This window comes from Actinia tenebrosa, unplaced genomic scaffold (assembly GCF_029948245.1).
Source record: "Actinia tenebrosa isolate PJP-AT-01 unplaced genomic scaffold, QUT_ActTen_1.0 PGA_scaffold0__85_contigs__length_37466705, whole genome shotgun sequence".
Lineage (NCBI taxonomy): Eukaryota > Metazoa > Cnidaria > Anthozoa > Actiniaria > Actiniidae > Actinia > Actinia tenebrosa.
This window is the reverse complement of record NW_028292569.1, coordinates 4,896,778-4,915,371: the sequence shown is the minus strand read 5'-3', so window position 1 is coordinate 4,915,371 and position 18,594 is coordinate 4,896,778. Positions and strand designations below refer to the sequence as shown.

Below are 18,594 nucleotides of genomic sequence, written 5' to 3'. Positions count from 1 at the left end.
CAGATTTAAACAAAGCCACAACTTTTGCACATTTCCAAAGAGATGGGAACTTTGATGTAGTTATTGACATGTTAAAAAGATTTGTCAATACAGGAGCAATGACGGCGGCACCACTTTTCAGAAGTCTTGCGCTTATATTATCTAGGCCGATGGCTTTGTTTGACTTTAATTGAGACAGCTGCTTTAACACAAAATCCGTTTCTATTTTTTTCAAGTTAAAAGTTGTTGAAGTAACTTGTTCCATAGTATTCGATGCAGTAAAGTTAAAGCGGGAGGCCAGAGTACGTCCAATACTTGTGAAAAAATCATTTAAGCAGCTTGCTAAGGCCTTAGGTTTTGTAATTGTAACTCTATCTTTAATCAAGACGTCAGGGCCAGAACTTTTTTCGGATGACTTAGAAGGAAATATTTGCTTTAAATGATTCCACATCTCCTTTGAGTTTCCTTTGGCTTTTTCGATGAGCTGAGTGAAATACGTCGATTTCGCTTCCTTGATATCTCGGTTGACCTTCCTTCTGAATTCTTTGAATTTCTGCCAGTGGTGGGTTGAATTGGATTTAACAGCTTTACGGTGATGAAAATCACGTTTCTGCATGGAGCACAAAAGATCTTTATTCATTCAAGGACAGGGATTGCCTTTAATTGTACGACTTTTAGTTGGAGCATGTTCATTGGCAACCTCAGTAAAAAGCTGGTTCCAGGTGAAGATTGCATCATCAATGTCTTCGAAGGATTCAATTATTGACCAAGGAATTTTTTCAAGGTCTGCTACGAAATCTTTTTGGTTGAAGGTTTTGAAGGAGCGGTAATCAATGAGTCTTGCAGGTCCTTTAGGGATACCAGATTTGATGATACAATAGACAAGAGAATGATCACTGAGGCTCAGATGTATAACTCCAGACTGAGGAATGTTCACTAATAATAGATCAATCAATGTGCGAGAATTTTCAGTAACGCGCGTGAAATCCTTTATGATTTGGGTAAGGCCAAATTGACTTGCAAATCTTTCTAAGGAACGGCGATGTGGATTTCTGTGTTTAGAATAATTAACATTAAAATCTCCAAGAATACAAATGTCACAACGGTCAGAGTTTTCCAATTTTGAAAAAGCTGATTCCAAACAATCAATAAACGAGTCAACATTGAGATCTTCTGGTCTGTAGACACAGCATACATACAAACATTTGCAATGATTTCTATTGATTTTTATCCAAAGACATTCAGAACCACTAGGAGTAAAATCATCCAAAACATCATAAGCGAGGCCATTGCGAACACAAATAAGTGTACCACCACCGCATTTTTTAGTTGTGCTGGCTCGGTCTTTCCTGCAAATAGAATACCCATCGATGGAAATCTCACAGTCCAAAACATCATTCGTTAACCAGGTTTCAGATATAGTTAATATATCGAAATGTTATCCATTGCTTCAATTAGTTTTGGCTAATGTGAGGTTCAACGTTTCACATAAGCCTTGCTATTCTAAGCCTAAGGTCAAACGTAAAACTTCACATGAGCCGAACCTAATGACATCAAAAAAGACCGCTTTGTTATCCATTGTTTCAATTAGGTTCGGCTCATGTGAATCTCGACGTTTGACCAAAAAAATTTAATTGTCGATAATCGCAGAAAAAGTAAATAGCCAACTTTCGATATTCTGGTTAAGTAGTCAAGCACAAAACATTTCGAGTCGAGGCTCCGGGGAAACCAAACTATAATCGTGATTATTCTTTTGTTTTCCCCAGGGCCTCGACCCAGATTGTTTTGTGCTTGATCAATTAACTAGAATATTGAATGTTGGCTATTAGAATGCTAGAAGATACTTAAATTGAGTATTAAAATTAATGGCCATTGTTTGATCTGATAAAACCATTTGCTCGGCCGTCAAACTATAATTCAAATTATGAAAAATTGATGACATTTTTATTTTTATATTTTTACCCTAAAAAAATCAAGAACTGAAATCTATCAAATTATGTTTGCTCGGCCAAAAAGAGCTGAGATAACATCAGAAAATATGAATGAAAATTAAATTACCATTTTCATTTCGCGAAAAAAAGAAACGGAATATTCTGTAAGATGAATATTCTGTAAGATGAGCACAAATAGCTCATTAAATGACCATCTTTAGGATAAAAACAAGGAAACGACTTTTCATGTCTTGCAGGAAGACGTGGGAACCTGTAAAAAACGTATATATTTTCCATTATCTGATTGGATCGTTTTTGACGTTAATTAGATTGAATATTCATTATACATTATGCAAATGCAGTATAAAACGAACGGGAATTTCTGTATAAGATCTTTATCCCGTAAAATCGAAGTCAGGAAAGGTAGGAATCAGATCGTACAAGATGCTTTCTCATCTACAAAGAGCACAAAGACGTAGGAGATACGAAAGAGCTTCTTCTGCCGATGATACACCTTCAACTCAACCCGTTACGCCGCCGACAACACCAGAGACACCAAAACTGGAAGGATTTCATTTTTATTCTTCGACAAAAAAGTTCAACTCCTCATTCGACAATGGCACGAAAAGTACTTCACCAAAAGTCTTTCACTTCTGTCGACGACAACTGAGCGATCCTGAACCATTAGTTTTAGATAAAACAAAGGTACTTACTTATCAAGAAAAGGAAAATAAACAGAAAGCGAAAGAAATGAAAGCCACTGATATAAAGGCTACAACTACGAAGTAAATTTCTTGAACTTCAGTACAAAGAAAAAAAAGATATATTTTAAAGCCGAAATGGCGAGGCTTCCAAGAGAGACGGATTTGCAGTACATTGCCAACGAGACTGACATCTTTCAGTACATGAATATCTCATGAATCTCTTTGAAAATCCGGCAAGTATGAAAACACGTCTGACCAATCTTTTCCTTGGCGATATTACATTTCATGTTGTCGTCTTCGTTTTGACTTCCTAATCGCCTATTTACACATCTTTTTGTATCAGGCAATACTATGGCTGGTATTAGGTCGGGAGTACTTTGGATAATTGAGTATTCGTGTGTAGAGTCTAGTCTTATTGATATGACAATCTGTGAAAAAATGAAATCGTTCTGACAAAAAACGAAAAAAAAAAACGTCTGCAAAAGAAAGATGTCTAAATAAGGTAAATTTTTAGCTATTTTTTGCTTAAAAAGTTCAAAATCGACAAAATATTGATGTTTCGTTTGGAAAAACTTTAAAAGCCGACAGAAAAATCTTATACATATACTCAACACAGAAGGAGTATCATGGCGCTTGTCGTGTCTTTGAAATGTTTATTTTGTCCACGGAGCGTCTTGTTGAGCTAAAAAGAAAACACTCAGTAGTCTCACAGCAAGAAAATAATTTGAAATTAAGTTTAAAGGTTTTAGGACCTTAATTCTTACGAGATCCCAGTAAACCTCCATGCAACATCGACAAACCTTCACGTGAACGCTACGCGCATCGTCAACAAGACACCATTTACAACAGCCCACCTCAACTACTAATTAAAATTGCCAAAATCTGGCCATATTTGCTTTACTGTTAGTTTCTTTATATTACAGACAGAACATTTATTTACTTTTACTACGTACCTTACTGTTTTGTTTGACACCACAAAAAAACCTATAATCTATGGTTCTGGACTTTCGAAACAACGGCTTCGAGTATAAGGCTGAAAACGCCGATTATTTTTTTATTTGTCAAAATAAAACTGATAATGAAGTCTAGAACTGTGAGAGAGAAACTTGGTTTGTGTTAGTCATAGCCACTAATAGTGTACTTAATTATGTACTATTGTTTTGATTCACTAGAATTTCAAAGGAGCGCTATCTTTTTCATCTTATTCCCTCCCCCACCCCACCCATGCTGGGAATTTCCTGATGTCTTCTCACTACCCAGTAATCGACTTGACTTTTCACCCCTTGACAGTGGTCTTGCAAAAACCACGATTTCAACAGGTGTTTACTCCAAGATTTCCCTGTCTTTTCAACCCGCCCTCAAGGTTTTCCTTTTACTGTTTTCTAACACCCACATATTTTTCCACAAACCTTACCCCGCCGAGATTTTGGTGATTACCAGACAGGAAATGGTGGCTGGTTGATGGGTGGACATGAGAGTTCTGTTCCTGATAGGACGCTAAAGATTCGCCCTCAGAAACGCTTTCAAATTTTATCGGTACCCTGAAACAACCTCTGGGCTGATCTAAGTCAGGCCATGGCTAACTCACGGATTGAAGAATTGATTGAAGAATGATTGGGAAATGTTGGATTCATCCACTTGCACACGGCACCAGACTGGCTGCTAAAAACAGGATCAACAACACCGATTCGATCTTCATACTTCACAATACTAATGAGTTCGGTGCTCTAGGCTTACCATGAGGTCATTCGCTTTCTTCGAAATAGCAGTCTAATCATTTATTAATAAAGAACAAATACGATCCAAATAGCTTTCTTATTCACAAACATTTCAGTCAATGAGGCAATATCCACCGCCAACACTCGAAAGAAGGTTAATAAACTGTCAAAGGTCGGATGATTCATATCCGAGCAGAGAATAAGTTGGTTTTCATCTTTGTGTTCAGTTTCCCCATTTCCTTTTCTTCGAGTTTGGCAGAATATCATATCCGATCTGTAATGATTTCGATGACTTGTTGGTTATCATCTTTTAGGTTCAGTTTTTTTACGCTTCCTCCTCTTCTCTTGTTTGCCTTCCAATGGCTGTTTTGTGAGGCTCGACTTTGCCGGAACTGATCATATACTAGCTGGAAGGGTATCCATGAGTTGGTTATCATCTTTTGGATCAGTTTTTTTACGCTTCCTCCTCTACTCTTGTTTGCCTTCCAATGGCTGTTTTATGAGGCTCGACTTTGCCGGAATATCATATACTAGCCTGCTACCTAGAGCGCCGCTACGCATGCTAACCACATCAGTAATCATATCCTAACTGGAAGGATATCGATGTAAGAGTTAATTACCGAGAACGGAGGGCACTAGGCCCGAGGGATGTATAGGCTTATTGCCGACGTTCGAGGTAATTAAGTATTTTATTTATCAATTGAGAAGGTTTTCTATCAAATGTTGCTCATTATAAATGCGAAACCTCTGTATAGTTATTAACCGGGTTGATAACTGACTATATATTGACCTCGCATTTATATTGAGGGTTATAACAAAAACTAAAGCCTTGTGAATAACAAAGAAAACCGTGTCAATTGAGAAATAAGAGTTGTTATCATCTTTTAGGTTCAGCTTCTTACACGTTTCCTTCACTTCACGGTTCATGGCTGTTTTGTCAGGCTCGAGTTTGCCGGAATATCACATCCGACTTGAGGAGTTGGTTATAATCTTTTAGTTTTTTTTCGTTTCCCTTTCTTCTTGTGCGTCCATTGCCTCGAGCTTATCGTAGCGGTTGAATATTAGTGAAAGAAAGTAAAAACAAAACAAAAAATGCAAGACAAAATGGAAAGGATAGGAAATATGGATACGTAGAAGAATGGAGACATGCAACGCGTCTCAGTAATCAACCCAGTCCTCTCATCCTTCTTACCTCCATTCTTCACCTCTCTCTCTAAGCTCGGTCCAAAATCACCAGGGATAAAAAAGCATTACACAGAAGTTATTGACGCCATATGTGGGTGATTTAATACATATTATCAGCAAGATACAACGAAAAAGGATGTTTAAAACTAAACCGCACAAATAAAACATGTTGGATGAGAATAAAAGTATAAAAACATTTGTGAATTTGTTCGAGAATTTGGATAGGTTTATGATAAGAGTTATGTTGTGTCTGTATAAAGCTTAATATACAAGTCAATTGACCGGTAGAGTATTCTCGTCGCTGATCTTCAAGGGGTTTTGAGATATCCTTTGATATAGACTCTCAGCGGGAAATACCGCTGTCGCCATATTACTGCGGGATATGGAAAAACAAATGTCTATTCATCCATCATCGCCATCATCATCAACATCATTAACATCATCATCTTCATCGCCATCATCATCAACATCATTAACATCATCATCTTCATCGCCATCATCATTTTGATCATCATCATTTTGATCATCATCATCATCAGCAGCAGCAGCAGCAGTAACAGTAGCAGCAGCAACAGCATCAGTAGCAGCGTCACAAATGATATATGTATCGTGGTGTGATAATAACCACCATCATCATCATTATCATCATCATCCAGGGGGGGAGATTTGGTATCTCTAGTCACTCCCCTTGGAGTTTGTAATAGGAACCGGGAGTTAGAGAATATACACCTATTTCGAAGATCGTTGTCGCACCAAGAGCCTCAAGTAACAAGCCAAGGCTCCAGAGAACGTCGGTACTTTTAATTATAATTGATTTATTCATGGTTCATGCAAGTGGCTATAGCTCTACACTAATTATCATCTCAAGCAGCCTTGCTTGGAGCAATTTGTGAAGTCAATAAATGAAAATGCACCATGAATAAACTAATTACAGCTAAAAGTACCGGCGTTCTCTGCGGTCTTGGCTTGTTGCTTGAGGCTTTTAATGCGACAACGATTTCTGAAATAGGTGAATAAGACAAAATATGAAAAGGACACTTTATAATGCCTTTCTAGATAACCGAACCCCCCTTGAAATCGTTCTGTATCCACCGCTGATTAGGCACCATCATCATCATTACTTCATCATCATCACCATCATCATCATCGTCATCATCATCACCATTATCCCCTAGGAACATGTCATGGGTTTATTCCAGGGGCGAAGAAAAAAAACAGCATTCTTTATAGCAGGAAAACCATACTTCATGTAGATGGAGCCCAAACCAGTAACAAACATTCTTGCCCGCGATAATTTTTCGTTGAACGAAAAAAGCAATCGCTCTAATTTTACTAAAAATATTCCGTCATAGCATTGAGATAACCGCATTGAGTTGTTTGCCGCCAGGGCAGTCCACAGCCATGATCGTTTGACAAATATCGACTCTCTCTTTTTAGTTCCTGTAGTAAATCAAATGTTTTATCTCGGCCTCGATAAGTAACTGCAGTAAAAGCCAATATCTCTGAATCATGCGAAAAGTAACATTTTCTGTTTTTTATTTTGAGTGTTATTGAAAATTAAGTCCTGCTAAGTTGAGTCTTTTTTCAACTCTTTTCCAAAAGTAATGAGGTCAAAATCCTATAATACCCTAATATAGATTAATGTTAAAAGGTAACTTTCTCAGGAAATAGTTTTTCTATCCTGCCAATCACGCATTTGTCCTAACCCGTGTCGAAAATTATTGTAGTGAAAGCTTTATGAACACATCTTTTGTTTGTCTTTTGTCAGGTCGGGAGTACTCTTGTCTCTCCATGTTGCCAGGTGATTATGGTATTCGCTCAATTAAATCAACAGTGGTTAATAGACAACCAGATTCCCTGCAAATACGATTTGGCTAAAGTTTATTTGATCTGTGACGAATTATTTTAATATTGAAATCCTTTCTTGAATATAGGATGGGTAGAAGCTCTGTTGCTACTCAAACAAATGATATTGTGCCGAATGATCTTCATTTTCGCCAATTCGAGTGACTTGGTTCAGAAAGCTCAGTCTGTTAATGACAGAATTGTGTTATCACTTGTTTCTCTGTGATGTTGTGATCTTGCCACGTTTTTGGCGCGAATAATAAGGACTTTATAGCTTAAAGGTTGATCAAGAGCACCTCGATGTACGACCACCATTCTACTAAATGATTTCAGTTCATTATGTCTTCGAACAAAAACAAGGTAGGATACAAGACTTAAAATATACCATTAATTGCTATCCTCCCGTTTCTGTGAAAGACATATTATTTTGACCCGAAAATAATGGGGTGTTTATGTTTTGTTTTTGTTATTCTCTGCAGGAGGACAAGAATATAGTCCTGAAGCAATTGCTCAGAGATTTAAGAAGTGACTTCACGAAGGTGCGTTTAGTTGTTGAGACCATTTACTCGCCACAATATCATGATCACGACCAATATTATCTTGGATACCGTAGCGTAGCAGCTGCTTGGATTAGAACCTTCATTATATTTATGCTAATAATTCCTACCTAAAATCCTTTTATTAGAACAACATAACACGACCTTGCTTAGTAAGGCTAGCATTTATTTATATATCATGCCCTAAACTACGCTTTAAAAAATCAAGACTTAAAAAAAACACGAATTTTTTGTTCGAAATTCTGTAATAAAAAATGCAAGATTGACGGCATACTGGTAAAGAATAGCTTAACCTTTCTCTTACTATATTCATTTTATTTTCGATTTATTTTAGTCTAAAGTTATTGAATTATTGTCGTTGATGAAATATTCGTTATACATAAAAAGTTTGAAATTTTCGCTTGAACGACGATGCGAAATTACTCGTATTAACCACGAGAGCAAACACAAAATACTAGCACCAAGACAACAGTACCAACTCTCAAAACGTGACAGTTTGTAAATTATATTTCAAAAAGTGGCACCCAAATGAAGAAACTACTTGACTAAATAAAGAGGTTTTTAGCCAGGTTTATGATATTTTGGGATCGTACAATAATTTCGAAAAGGAAGACGACTTAATGATATTAATTCTGCCGTCAAAAAAAAAAAAAAAAAACGCTCAGTTTCGTCTTCCTGAAACAAGATACGACAAGCGTTCACACTCAATACGAATGACTGAGTCAATAGACTGTGTATGTTAATTTTGAGCCCTCGGTTTTATATTGCTCTATTTTTTTAAGTTTTAAGCCATATATATATATATATATTTAAAATTTATACTTGCAGTGTTTTTTTTACGCGTTTGATCGAATTTGAAAATCTAAGAAAAATTCGACAGTCGACTCTCGCCTTTCGGGTAGTTTTACTTTTCTTTCATGTACATGCGAAAATATTAGTATTAATTCGTTCGAAAACTAAGTTAATTAAAAACTTTAACGTAAAGATAAAAAATTATTTTTGAGAAATTATTTTTTGGAAATTAATGGAACTTTCAAAAACTTTGGAAAAATGTTTCGGCGTTTTTATCATCAAATGCTTTTTTCGATTTTTGATCTTTAAGGGTTTTTAAAACTTCTATTTATGTCTGAAAAAGTTTGTTTATTTTTCATTGAATATCGTGGTTTACATAACATAATCCTGGCTTTAGATTGTTTTGCAGTAGAACAATGCGATAATCTTCTACTAAACTCCATCTTGGATACAGGAATGAATAGATTTACTGGGGTATTGTTCGACGGTAGGTCATGTGCGAAAATAGGCAGTCGCTACGTTTTGGGTTAATTTTACTAATGGGGTAATCTTCTTTGCACAATAACTTAGAATTGGTTTATTGAAATTAAAGACAAGAATTACAAAATTGCATGGACAAGGTTTAAATTTTGAAGTTTTGGTAAAATGATTACTTTTGGTTGTCTTTTGATATGAGACTTTGAAAAAGTGTGACATTGTGAAAAATAATTTCAAGAGAAACAATGGGAAGCCATTTTAATGCCACGGAAGCCAGTACAATGACACAGAAGCCATTGCAGTGCCACAGAAGCCATTGCAGTGCCACAGAAGCCATTGCAGTGCCACAGAAGCCATTGCAGTGCCACAGAAACCAATGTGATTCTACAGAAGCCATTGCAGTGTCACAAAAGCCATTCAATGCCATGAAAGGCATTTAATGGGCGATCATTTATAACATCGCATTAATTTTTATTTTTATCAGGTCTGTGATTTGTTCGAACGGATTATAGATTTTAACCAAAGTCCAACGAGTGAGTCTGCCAAGAGAAAATTAGATTTGGTAAGAATTACTTTCCTTTGTTGTGCAATCAGAATTTGGTGCAGAAATTGGTGACGGGACTTCTCCCACTCTATCATCCAGGCTTTACAAATAAAAGTCCGAAACATGATCCCGTAACACTCGGCAATTATACAGTTTAGTGTATTAAGACTAGCCTTCTGGCAAGATAGTTTTCATTATTTCAGTCAAATATGCTAATTTTTACATTTGGTTATCAGGAAATTGATAGAATCAAAGCACTTTCAGAGCAATGTGTGGTGAGTAATTATTGACCTGCACTCCCCATAGGGGCTTTTCAGTTAACCGGACCACAGCAATACCGAAAGATAAAATATAGAAATTATTTTTTTATAAAATATTGTCAAAATATTGTTGTTTATCTGATAGAGTGCATACCATATATCCGACTGAAACTCATTAACTAACAAAATTGTACAAGTTAGCGCAACGTTTTGTAGGTTTACTGAACTTAATAATTTGTGCAAATTTTTTACATTTTTACGGATCGATCATAAGTTATGCACTCTAATTCTGTTTTTGATATTCAGTCGGACGCATCTAATCTGAAGGAATTTGATGTTGAGGAAACCCAGGCTGAAGGACAAAAAGATATACCAGAATATGGTAAGTTAAACAAGTAAAAATTATTATATCAAGCAGAGGAGGGAATGCACTTGGGGGGGGGGGGGGGGGGAGGGCGCGGTGCGAAGGGGGAGAGGGGAGGATGCGTAGTTGGGAGGCGGGTTGAATCAACGGCGAGCATCTTACTACATCTCTCCTTCAGCGCTTATTTTTATCAGATATTTAGAACAAGCGTGTAAGATATTGCGGGATCAAACTGTATGACTCTCTTGCTCAGCAGGCACGTCACTTAACCAACCAGGCTTCATCTGACATCTTGCATGTGCTGAATAAAAACACGTGTACTGAGCAGCGCGCGGCTTGCTTCGTTACAGCGTTTCTATTTTAAGAATACTGCACTTTTATTCTTTTTAGATAAAGTGTACGTCAAGCAGGTTAACGGTATAGTCACAAGCATCAATACATTAAAGAAACAACTGGTCAACTACTTACAGGTAAACGTCACTTCCGGTTGGTAAATGATGAAGTCACTTCCAGTTGATATTTTGACGTCACCAGTTTGTCGAGATCCATTCAGTAGTCATGCTCTAATATATCTTTGTGCGCAGGAAAAATCTGAAGCCGAAGAAAATATTTCAAAGGAAAACTTCAAACTAAGACGTAAGTACGAAGATAATTAACTTGAAAACGTTTCAAAAAAGGCTTTCAGAAAATGTTATTCTGATTGGGGATGTTGTAAAGCGAGTGCGTTGTAGATCATTTAGGTTTGGGAGCACTGGAGATGTATGCTGCTAATGTCTGCGCCCCCTGTCACCGCTATCATGATCATATCGTGATTTAATTGTTGGTTCTCTCCTTCTAGGGTTTTTTCTTCGGGTTCTCTTTTTTCCCTCTCTCCACAAAAGTCATTGTTTAAATCATGGAATGAAGGCCAAGGGCGTATCAGCTTACTGGCCATTAAGTGCTATCCTTGTAAAACAAGGACGATAATGTGTATTTAAGCCTTTACGCGCAGAATCGTCGCAAACTATCCTGCTGCCTTAACTTTATTCTAATTTTGATCAAGTTTTTTATTTTATTTGTCCAGTTGACTTGCAGAAAGAACAAGCCGAGTCTATGCATCAGAGACAAAAGTAAGAATTCAGTTCTTTGCATTTCTTTGTCTGATTCGCATTTCTTATTAAATGAATATGAATCAGTTAATGTTTGCTGTTCTAGCCATGATTATGCAGTCACAGAGAAGAACACGGTACTAGCGACATGTCGAAAACTCGAAGAACAACTCGAAGAAAGATCCAGACAAATACAACAGTAAGTAGTTGTTGTCTTTGTCGTTTGTGTAAGTTTGGTATTTTATAGGTTTTCTATTGCATTTTTTTGCGCAGGAGATAAGAAAAATTTCGAAACTTACCTAATTAATTTTCATAATCTTTGCGCATTTTCTACCATACGTTTAAGGCCCCGTCCACACGTATCCGCAAATTTTTGTATCCGCAAATTATTTTTTGCGGATACGAAAATGTTTGCGTCCACACGCAGCGTATTCGAATCGTTTTCACCGTCCACACGTATCCGTTTTCGTAGAATTTGCGGATACGGATACACAAATTTCCGGACACGTGTGGACGCAACCCTTACCCGCAAAAAAAAATTAGCGGATACAAAAATTTCCGGATATGTGTGGACGGGGCCTAAGGGGCTTCGTATTGTTCAGCAACATTAAGTGATCTCGTAAAGTATCTACAGCTTAGGAAAAATGTTGAAATGCAGCTAAGGAAAGATTTTGTCTTCTCACTCTCTATGACATCATACTTTCATTGTGACGTCAACAAATCACGTATCGAGATGACGCGCGCATTTGTATGCTACATCATTTATTAATTTCAGCTACTCCTGGGGCAAAATTAGTCGCAGTTTTCTTTGATAGTATTGGTTATAATAGAACAACGTCAAAAGGATAACAGTTTTGACTTGATCGTTTTACAATTTTAGAGAATACGATGGTATTTGCGCGTGCGCAGTGGGAACAACAGGGGTCTGGGATCTAGTTGGGGATTTTATCGAGCATGCGCACTCAGAACAGCTTAACAATCAAGTAGTTTTTTGTTGCGAGATTAGCACCTATTCCAGTCATGTATGTATTCCTATGTTTTTATTTATTTAGGTTACAGCGCGAAGGAACAGTTAGTCTTTGGCAACGAGAAAAAGCCAAACTAGTAAAGGATATCAATTCAAAGTAAGCTCATTTGTAGCCCAAAGGCTCTCTCGCTCTAGTGCCTTCTCGGATTGATGCGATCAACAAGTACTGGAGCGAAAGAGCCTCTGCTACGTAGGGAAGCCATTAGTCCCAATCACAGTTTCCTGCGCCATCTTGAAAGGTAGTCGTGCCTTAATATCGAAGCGAGACGAACGGTGAGCTTGCAATGAAAGAGGTAATCTTGCAATGTTAGAGATAAGTGAATAATTCTTCAAGGTGTTAAAAACTGAAATGTGTTTATTGCTACCTTACAAAATATGTTTATGTGTTTGGCTACCTTAGTTTAAGATGGCAAAGGGAACTGTGAAAGAGACTTCTCAGTTTTAAATAGTGAGACTAGATAATACTTATTTGTGAATATGATTTCATTGTTAGTGAGGAACAGCTGACTAAAGAACTGAAAGAAGTAAAAGAACAACACGAGGAAATCAAAACAAGACTAAACAGACGAATACAGGTATGAATAAGACAACTTACGCTCTAATATAATCGGATGACCCCGTAAAATGGCGGCCCCGTCTCATTCTTATTGAGTCAGTAATCATGTGTCAGACAGGAACATTGGTAAATCTTTTTGGTAGACATTAACAACTGGGTAAAAAATGCCTAACAGACGTTTTTTCTCTTTAGGATTTAAGTGAGCAGGTAAAATTTCTGAAAATGGAACGGGATGTGAAGAACGGTGCTGTAAGATTACACGGTAAAGGTAGAATACACGGTGATAATAAACATCTTACTTGTTCACTCAGGATTCTAAGTCGTAGAGAGTTTTCTTCCTCAATATGATCCTCTAGCTCAGCGCGTGCGTTCCTCTGACCATTAAGGACCATTAGGGACCATAAGGGAACATTAGGGACCATTAGGGACCATTAGGGACGCAGATTCTTGAACTGATGTTTGTTGCTATAATAATTCTCCCACTTCAGAGACCGTAAATGATATCAGAAAAGCCCTTATTATTATTTGATACACCACAGTTCTCTGATAATCATATTTCTCGACCAATCAGAGCGCGCGTAGTATACATAAAATCAATCCTTATTTTATTACTTATTTGTTTGTTTGTTCGTTTGTTTATTTATTTTTCTCTCGTATTCATATTCAAGCCGGTAATGCATCACAAAGTGAACTGGAGAAAATGAAACAGCAGTTGTTCATGAAGGACAGGGTGAGTAGCTTTGAGAACACATACAAATAAACAAAAAACATGCAGATACAGACACAAACAGACACACACAAACAGACACACACAAACAGACACACACAAACAGACACACACACAGATAGACAGACAGACTAGCAGAAAGAAAGACTGGCGGACAGACGGCCAGACCAGCAGAAAGACAGACTAGCAGAAAGAAAGACTGGCGGACAGACAGCCAGACCAGCAGAAAGACAGACTAGCAGAAAGAAAGACTGGCGGACAGACAGCCAGACCAGCAGAAAGACAGACTAGCAGAAAGAAAGACTGGCGGACAGACAGCCAGACCAGTAGAAAGACAGACTAGCAGAAAGAAAGACTGGCGGACGGACGGAAAGACAGACAGACAGACAGACAGACAGACAGACAGACAGACAGACAGACAGACAGACAGACAGACAGACAGACAGACAGACCGGCAGATAGACAAGTAGTAGTCCATGGGCTAAAAATGGCGGCAGCAGACGAACAGAAAAACAAACAATAACAATAAAACACAATCAAACTACACAATCAGCAACTAATATTTTATCTGTTTCCTTTTTTTTTTAAATAACTGAAAATAGTATCTTCTGGTGGCAGAAGGAGAACTGCAAAAACAGCAGAAATATTATGTTGGATTTCTGAGTGGAATTAGTCGAGATTTCAGGTATCTTTCTCTTGCTCTCATGTCATGACATCTTGATTTATGCCGCTATAAGATATTTAAAGCGGAAAACAGACTCTTTTAGAATGAGCGTAATGTTTTTTCTATTAGACCACGCGTCATTCCTTAAGAATCATATGGAGAAGATATGTTAATAAGGATGTCGCTCGAAGAATCTTGGGCTTAGGCCTAGGAGAATAGGGAAGGGAGATTACCCATTCAATGTGTAATATGGGTTTTGGATTACCCAAGCACACACATTACAAGGAAAAAGACTTTCGAAAGTCCAAATGAAGCTAAGCGCGTTGACAGGATTTAATGTGGTGTGATTTTTTTTCTGTAGGATAATGCTTGAACGTCAACACTTGACAGTCAAGGACTACAACAAGGACCAGAAGGCCTTTGCGTCCATGTTGAACAAGATGTATGTGGCAGTGAAAGAAGGTAAGAACAGGGATGACTGACATTTTCAATACCGTCAACGTTATTATCGATACGAGGTGGGCTAGCATGTCATCGCGATTGCTGTTGTCATCATTATATATCAGCCTCTTTAACATCATTACCATCATCTTTACAGCGAATGCCTTCAGCATTGTCATTAGCATCACTGTTATTTACTGATCACTCGCATATTAGCCATCATTCTATCACAGTCATCAACATCATCATCATCATCATCATCATCACGTATCATCATCATCATCACGTATCATCATCATCATCACGTATCATCATCATCACGTATCATCATCATCACGTATCATCATCATCACGTATCATCATCATCACGTATCATCATCATCATCATTATCATCATCATCACGTACCATCACCATCATCACGTATCATCATCATCACGTATCATCATCATCACGTATCATCATCATCACGTATCATCATCATCATCATTATCATCATCATCATTATCATCATCATCACGTACCATCACCATCAACATAAAGAACATCAGCACTTGGTACTCATTACCACACTTCAGTACCAGGAATACAATGGCTTATTGCCATCGTTATCACTATCGTTCCTCGTCAACCACATAATCACCATCATCTATGGATAGCGATCGCCCTAACCATTGCCTTCTTTACCATCACCATCCTTCACCATGGTCTTCACCATTATCATTATGCGCGTCGTCTTTGAAATGTTAATATGATATTTTCCATGTCTTCAACTTCTTCTCTCTTCGACAGGAAGGCTCTCCGACTTCAGAGCAACGTTGCCCTCACATTATCTAGGAATCAACGTGGTAAGCAGAAGTATTAATTAACCTTCATTCCTTAACCATTGCGAGTTTCTTTGACATTCTCTATAGTCGTGCTCGTAGTTCACGCCAAAACTCTTCCTCCACAGTTCCATTGCAGTGACTAAACACTGCACTCAAACTCAAACCAGCGCTAGCATCTTTGAGGCTTTCCCTTTTAGAATGATATTGAATATAAGATTACGGATAAGAAAACGCGTCGATTTATTTTAAACATGACGTTTCAGCTATAACTAGTGATCGGAACCAAAGCAACACTGTTGCTTGTTGTACGATTGTCAAAAAACGTCTTACCTTGAATCGTTTGACAGGAGTTGAGTGGTCATCCCTTGGGGAAGAAGCTCTCTCGACCCTTTATGGACCTCGAAAAACACCTGGAGGAAGTAGAGAACACTGATCTCAGGTATAGTCTAACAATCCCTAATAATCCCTAATGAGTTTGTTAAGACCCTCCCTTGGCGAGTTTTTTTCTCTGGGTTCGGTTTTCTTCCCTCCGCTAAACCCAACACGCTTAATTCCAATTCGAAGTGAGAGTTAGCATAGCTCTGACTTTGATCAGCTAGCCCAAGGGTTGTTTAAGGTTTAAAACTGATAGCAAGTTAGCAGAGCCCTGACTTTGATAAAATTTGAAGGTTTGAAATGAAAAACCAAATATTTAATCTTTCACCAGAAAACATTTCTGCCTCAAAATCCGATCCCATTATGACGTCATTAATTAATAGTTAAGTCTTAATAATGACGTCAACAAGTTTATTTCATAATTATGACGTCATGTGAAGAATTCCTACGTCGTCATCGAAATCAGAAGGTTCAGGAGATTCGCTTGACTAAAAACTGCAGGGCATTTGAATGCGGATCCCGACAGTCTCTCACGCTGAGAAATTTGAGAAAAAGTGCCACGAAGAGAGTCGTTCGTATTCTGTGCCGAGGAAACAAATTCGTTTGAAATCTTTTAAGCTTAGGAGAATCGCTTGAAGTTTCTCTACAAAGATAGATCACGCTGATTCGATTAGAATTTGATTTACAAATGATATGCCGGACTATGTTTTTTTTACAGACGTCGAGTGACATTACATGCTCAAACGACCCTTGACAGAAACGAGTGGGCATTGGGCACTCATTTGTCGCACGGGGACTGGGCAATGCTTTTGGGTAGACAGTACTCACTGTAACATATAAATAGAAAACATGGCAATAAGGGGGGGGGGGGGGGGGGGAAATACCGAGAAACTGAACCAAGTGGAGTAAAGGTTCATGTCAGGGAAATGTTCCAGCATTTCAAATAAGGAAAGCATGCACAGTACAAGTTTTTGGATCCTGCGCTGATATCATAGAAATCAAACATAAGCCACGAGATATCAAGTATTTTTTTCTAAAAAATATTACAAATGTTATTTATGGGTTACAATGAAATGAACAATTTGAAAACAAACAAACAATAAAAATACGGGGAAGAAAAACACACAGACACAAGAAAAGAAAAAGAAAAAGAAAAAGAAAAAAGAAAAAAAAAACGAAAAGGGAGGATTTAAATCTTACCAATAGAAATAATTAAAAATAAAAAGGAAGTAATAGATTCCACTTTGCCATACCCCCGAGACATCCGCAGAGCTGAGGCGTCGTATGGACTTCGGACCTGACGGCGATTAAATCCTTCTGCCCTTGGGTGTACGAATTACGCAAGAAAATGTTCTAGCCGAAGCATCAGGGGAGAGACCAGCCGGCCCCCAGACCATATCGGCTAATCCCTTGCATCTCTGCCACGCACGGAATCGTTGAAAATATAATGTTAAAAAGTCTAGTCTATTCGGTGAATTGTTTTCGCGGCTATTGTTATGCTAATGTCTTGGAAGCGTGGCTCAATGGGAAAAACTAGCTTTGACTTCCAAGTTAAAATGTCAAGCCCGATTGAGGGAGGTTAGTACCTGGATGGGTGACCTGAAAACTATACTAAGTACTCAAGTTTTTATTTCTATTTTTTGTATTTCTTTTTACTCTTAGATACTCGACTAGAAAGAGAACTTTGAGTTTTTTGCGTTCAATTTGCCCTAGGGTAACCGATTAATGTCGGTGTACTGAAAACGCTAATTATATTTGTCTTTCTTTTTCAGAATCGATGTCAACCATCCTTTACTGTACGGATGGAGGGAAGGCAAAGGAGATTCAGCTGAAGGACGACGCGGTTCAAAATCGGCTCAAGGTACTGAAATTTTTCTTTGAAACTAATTTTTTTATCGATACCCTGAAACGACCTCTAGGATGATCTAAGCCAGGGGACAGCTACTTCACGGATTGAATTCTCAATCTCAAACTTCTTGGCAGACCAAAGTCAGGGCATGGCTAACTCACAGATCAAACCCTGAAATAACCTCCGGGCTGATCTATGTCAGGGTATGGCTAACTCACAGATTGAACCCTGAAACAATCTCTGGGCTGATTAAAGTCAGGGCATGGCTAACTCACAGATAGAACCCTGCAACCAATTCTGGGCTGATCTAAGTCAGGGCATGGCTAACTCACAGATCAAACCCTGAAACAACCTCTGGGCTGATCTAAGTCAGGGCACGGCTAACTCACAGATAGAACCCTGAAACAATCTCTGGGCTGATCTAGTCAGGGCATGGCTAACTCACAGATCAAACCCTGAAACAACCTCTGGGCTGATCTAAGTCAGGGCACGGCTAACTCACAGATAGAACCCTGAAACAACCTCTGAACTGATCTAGTCAGGGCATGGCTAACTCACAGATCAAACCCTGAAACAACCTCTGGGCTGATCTAAGTCAGGGCACGGCTAACTCACAGATAGAACCCTGAAACAATCTCTGGGCTGATTAAAGTCAGGGCATGGCTAACTCACAGATATAACCCTG

The 18,594-nt window shown here is 38.1% G+C and overlaps 1 protein-coding gene across 3 annotated transcripts in view; it reads left to right on the top strand.

Moving 5' to 3' along the window:
• The first annotated feature begins 7,123 nt into the window (after positions 1-7,123).
• Positions 7,124-18,594, top strand: part of LOC116292103 (uncharacterized) — a 31,812-nt gene continuing 20,341 nt past the window's right edge. Inside the window, exons 1-19 of one of the 3 annotated variants that reach the window (XM_031699351.2) lie at positions 7,124-7,318; positions 7,452-7,722; positions 7,842-7,901; positions 9,673-9,750; positions 9,969-10,007; positions 10,299-10,374; positions 10,747-10,826; positions 10,941-10,992; positions 11,420-11,465; positions 11,551-11,643; positions 12,497-12,568; positions 12,965-13,046; positions 13,220-13,295; positions 13,696-13,757; positions 14,357-14,439; positions 14,780-14,880; positions 15,651-15,706; positions 16,033-16,124; positions 17,833-17,921. In XM_031699351.2, coding sequence (XP_031555211.1) covers positions 7,702-7,722; positions 7,842-7,901; positions 9,673-9,750; positions 9,969-10,007; positions 10,299-10,374; positions 10,747-10,826; positions 10,941-10,992; positions 11,420-11,465; positions 11,551-11,643; positions 12,497-12,568; positions 12,965-13,046; positions 13,220-13,295; positions 13,696-13,757; positions 14,357-14,439; positions 14,780-14,880; positions 15,651-15,706; positions 16,033-16,124; positions 17,833-17,921 — 1,258 coding nt within the window. In that variant the 5' untranslated portion in view covers positions 7,124-7,318; positions 7,452-7,701. Of the gene's footprint in view, positions 7,319-7,355; positions 7,723-7,841; positions 7,902-9,672; positions 9,751-9,968; positions 10,008-10,298; positions 10,375-10,746; positions 10,827-10,940; positions 10,993-11,419; positions 11,466-11,550; positions 11,644-12,496; positions 12,569-12,964; positions 13,047-13,219; positions 13,296-13,695; positions 13,758-14,356; positions 14,440-14,779; positions 14,881-15,650; positions 15,707-16,032; positions 16,125-17,832; positions 17,922-18,594 lie in introns of those variants that run through there. The other 2 variants (XM_089026687.1, XM_031699352.2) reach the window with 2 other exon arrangements.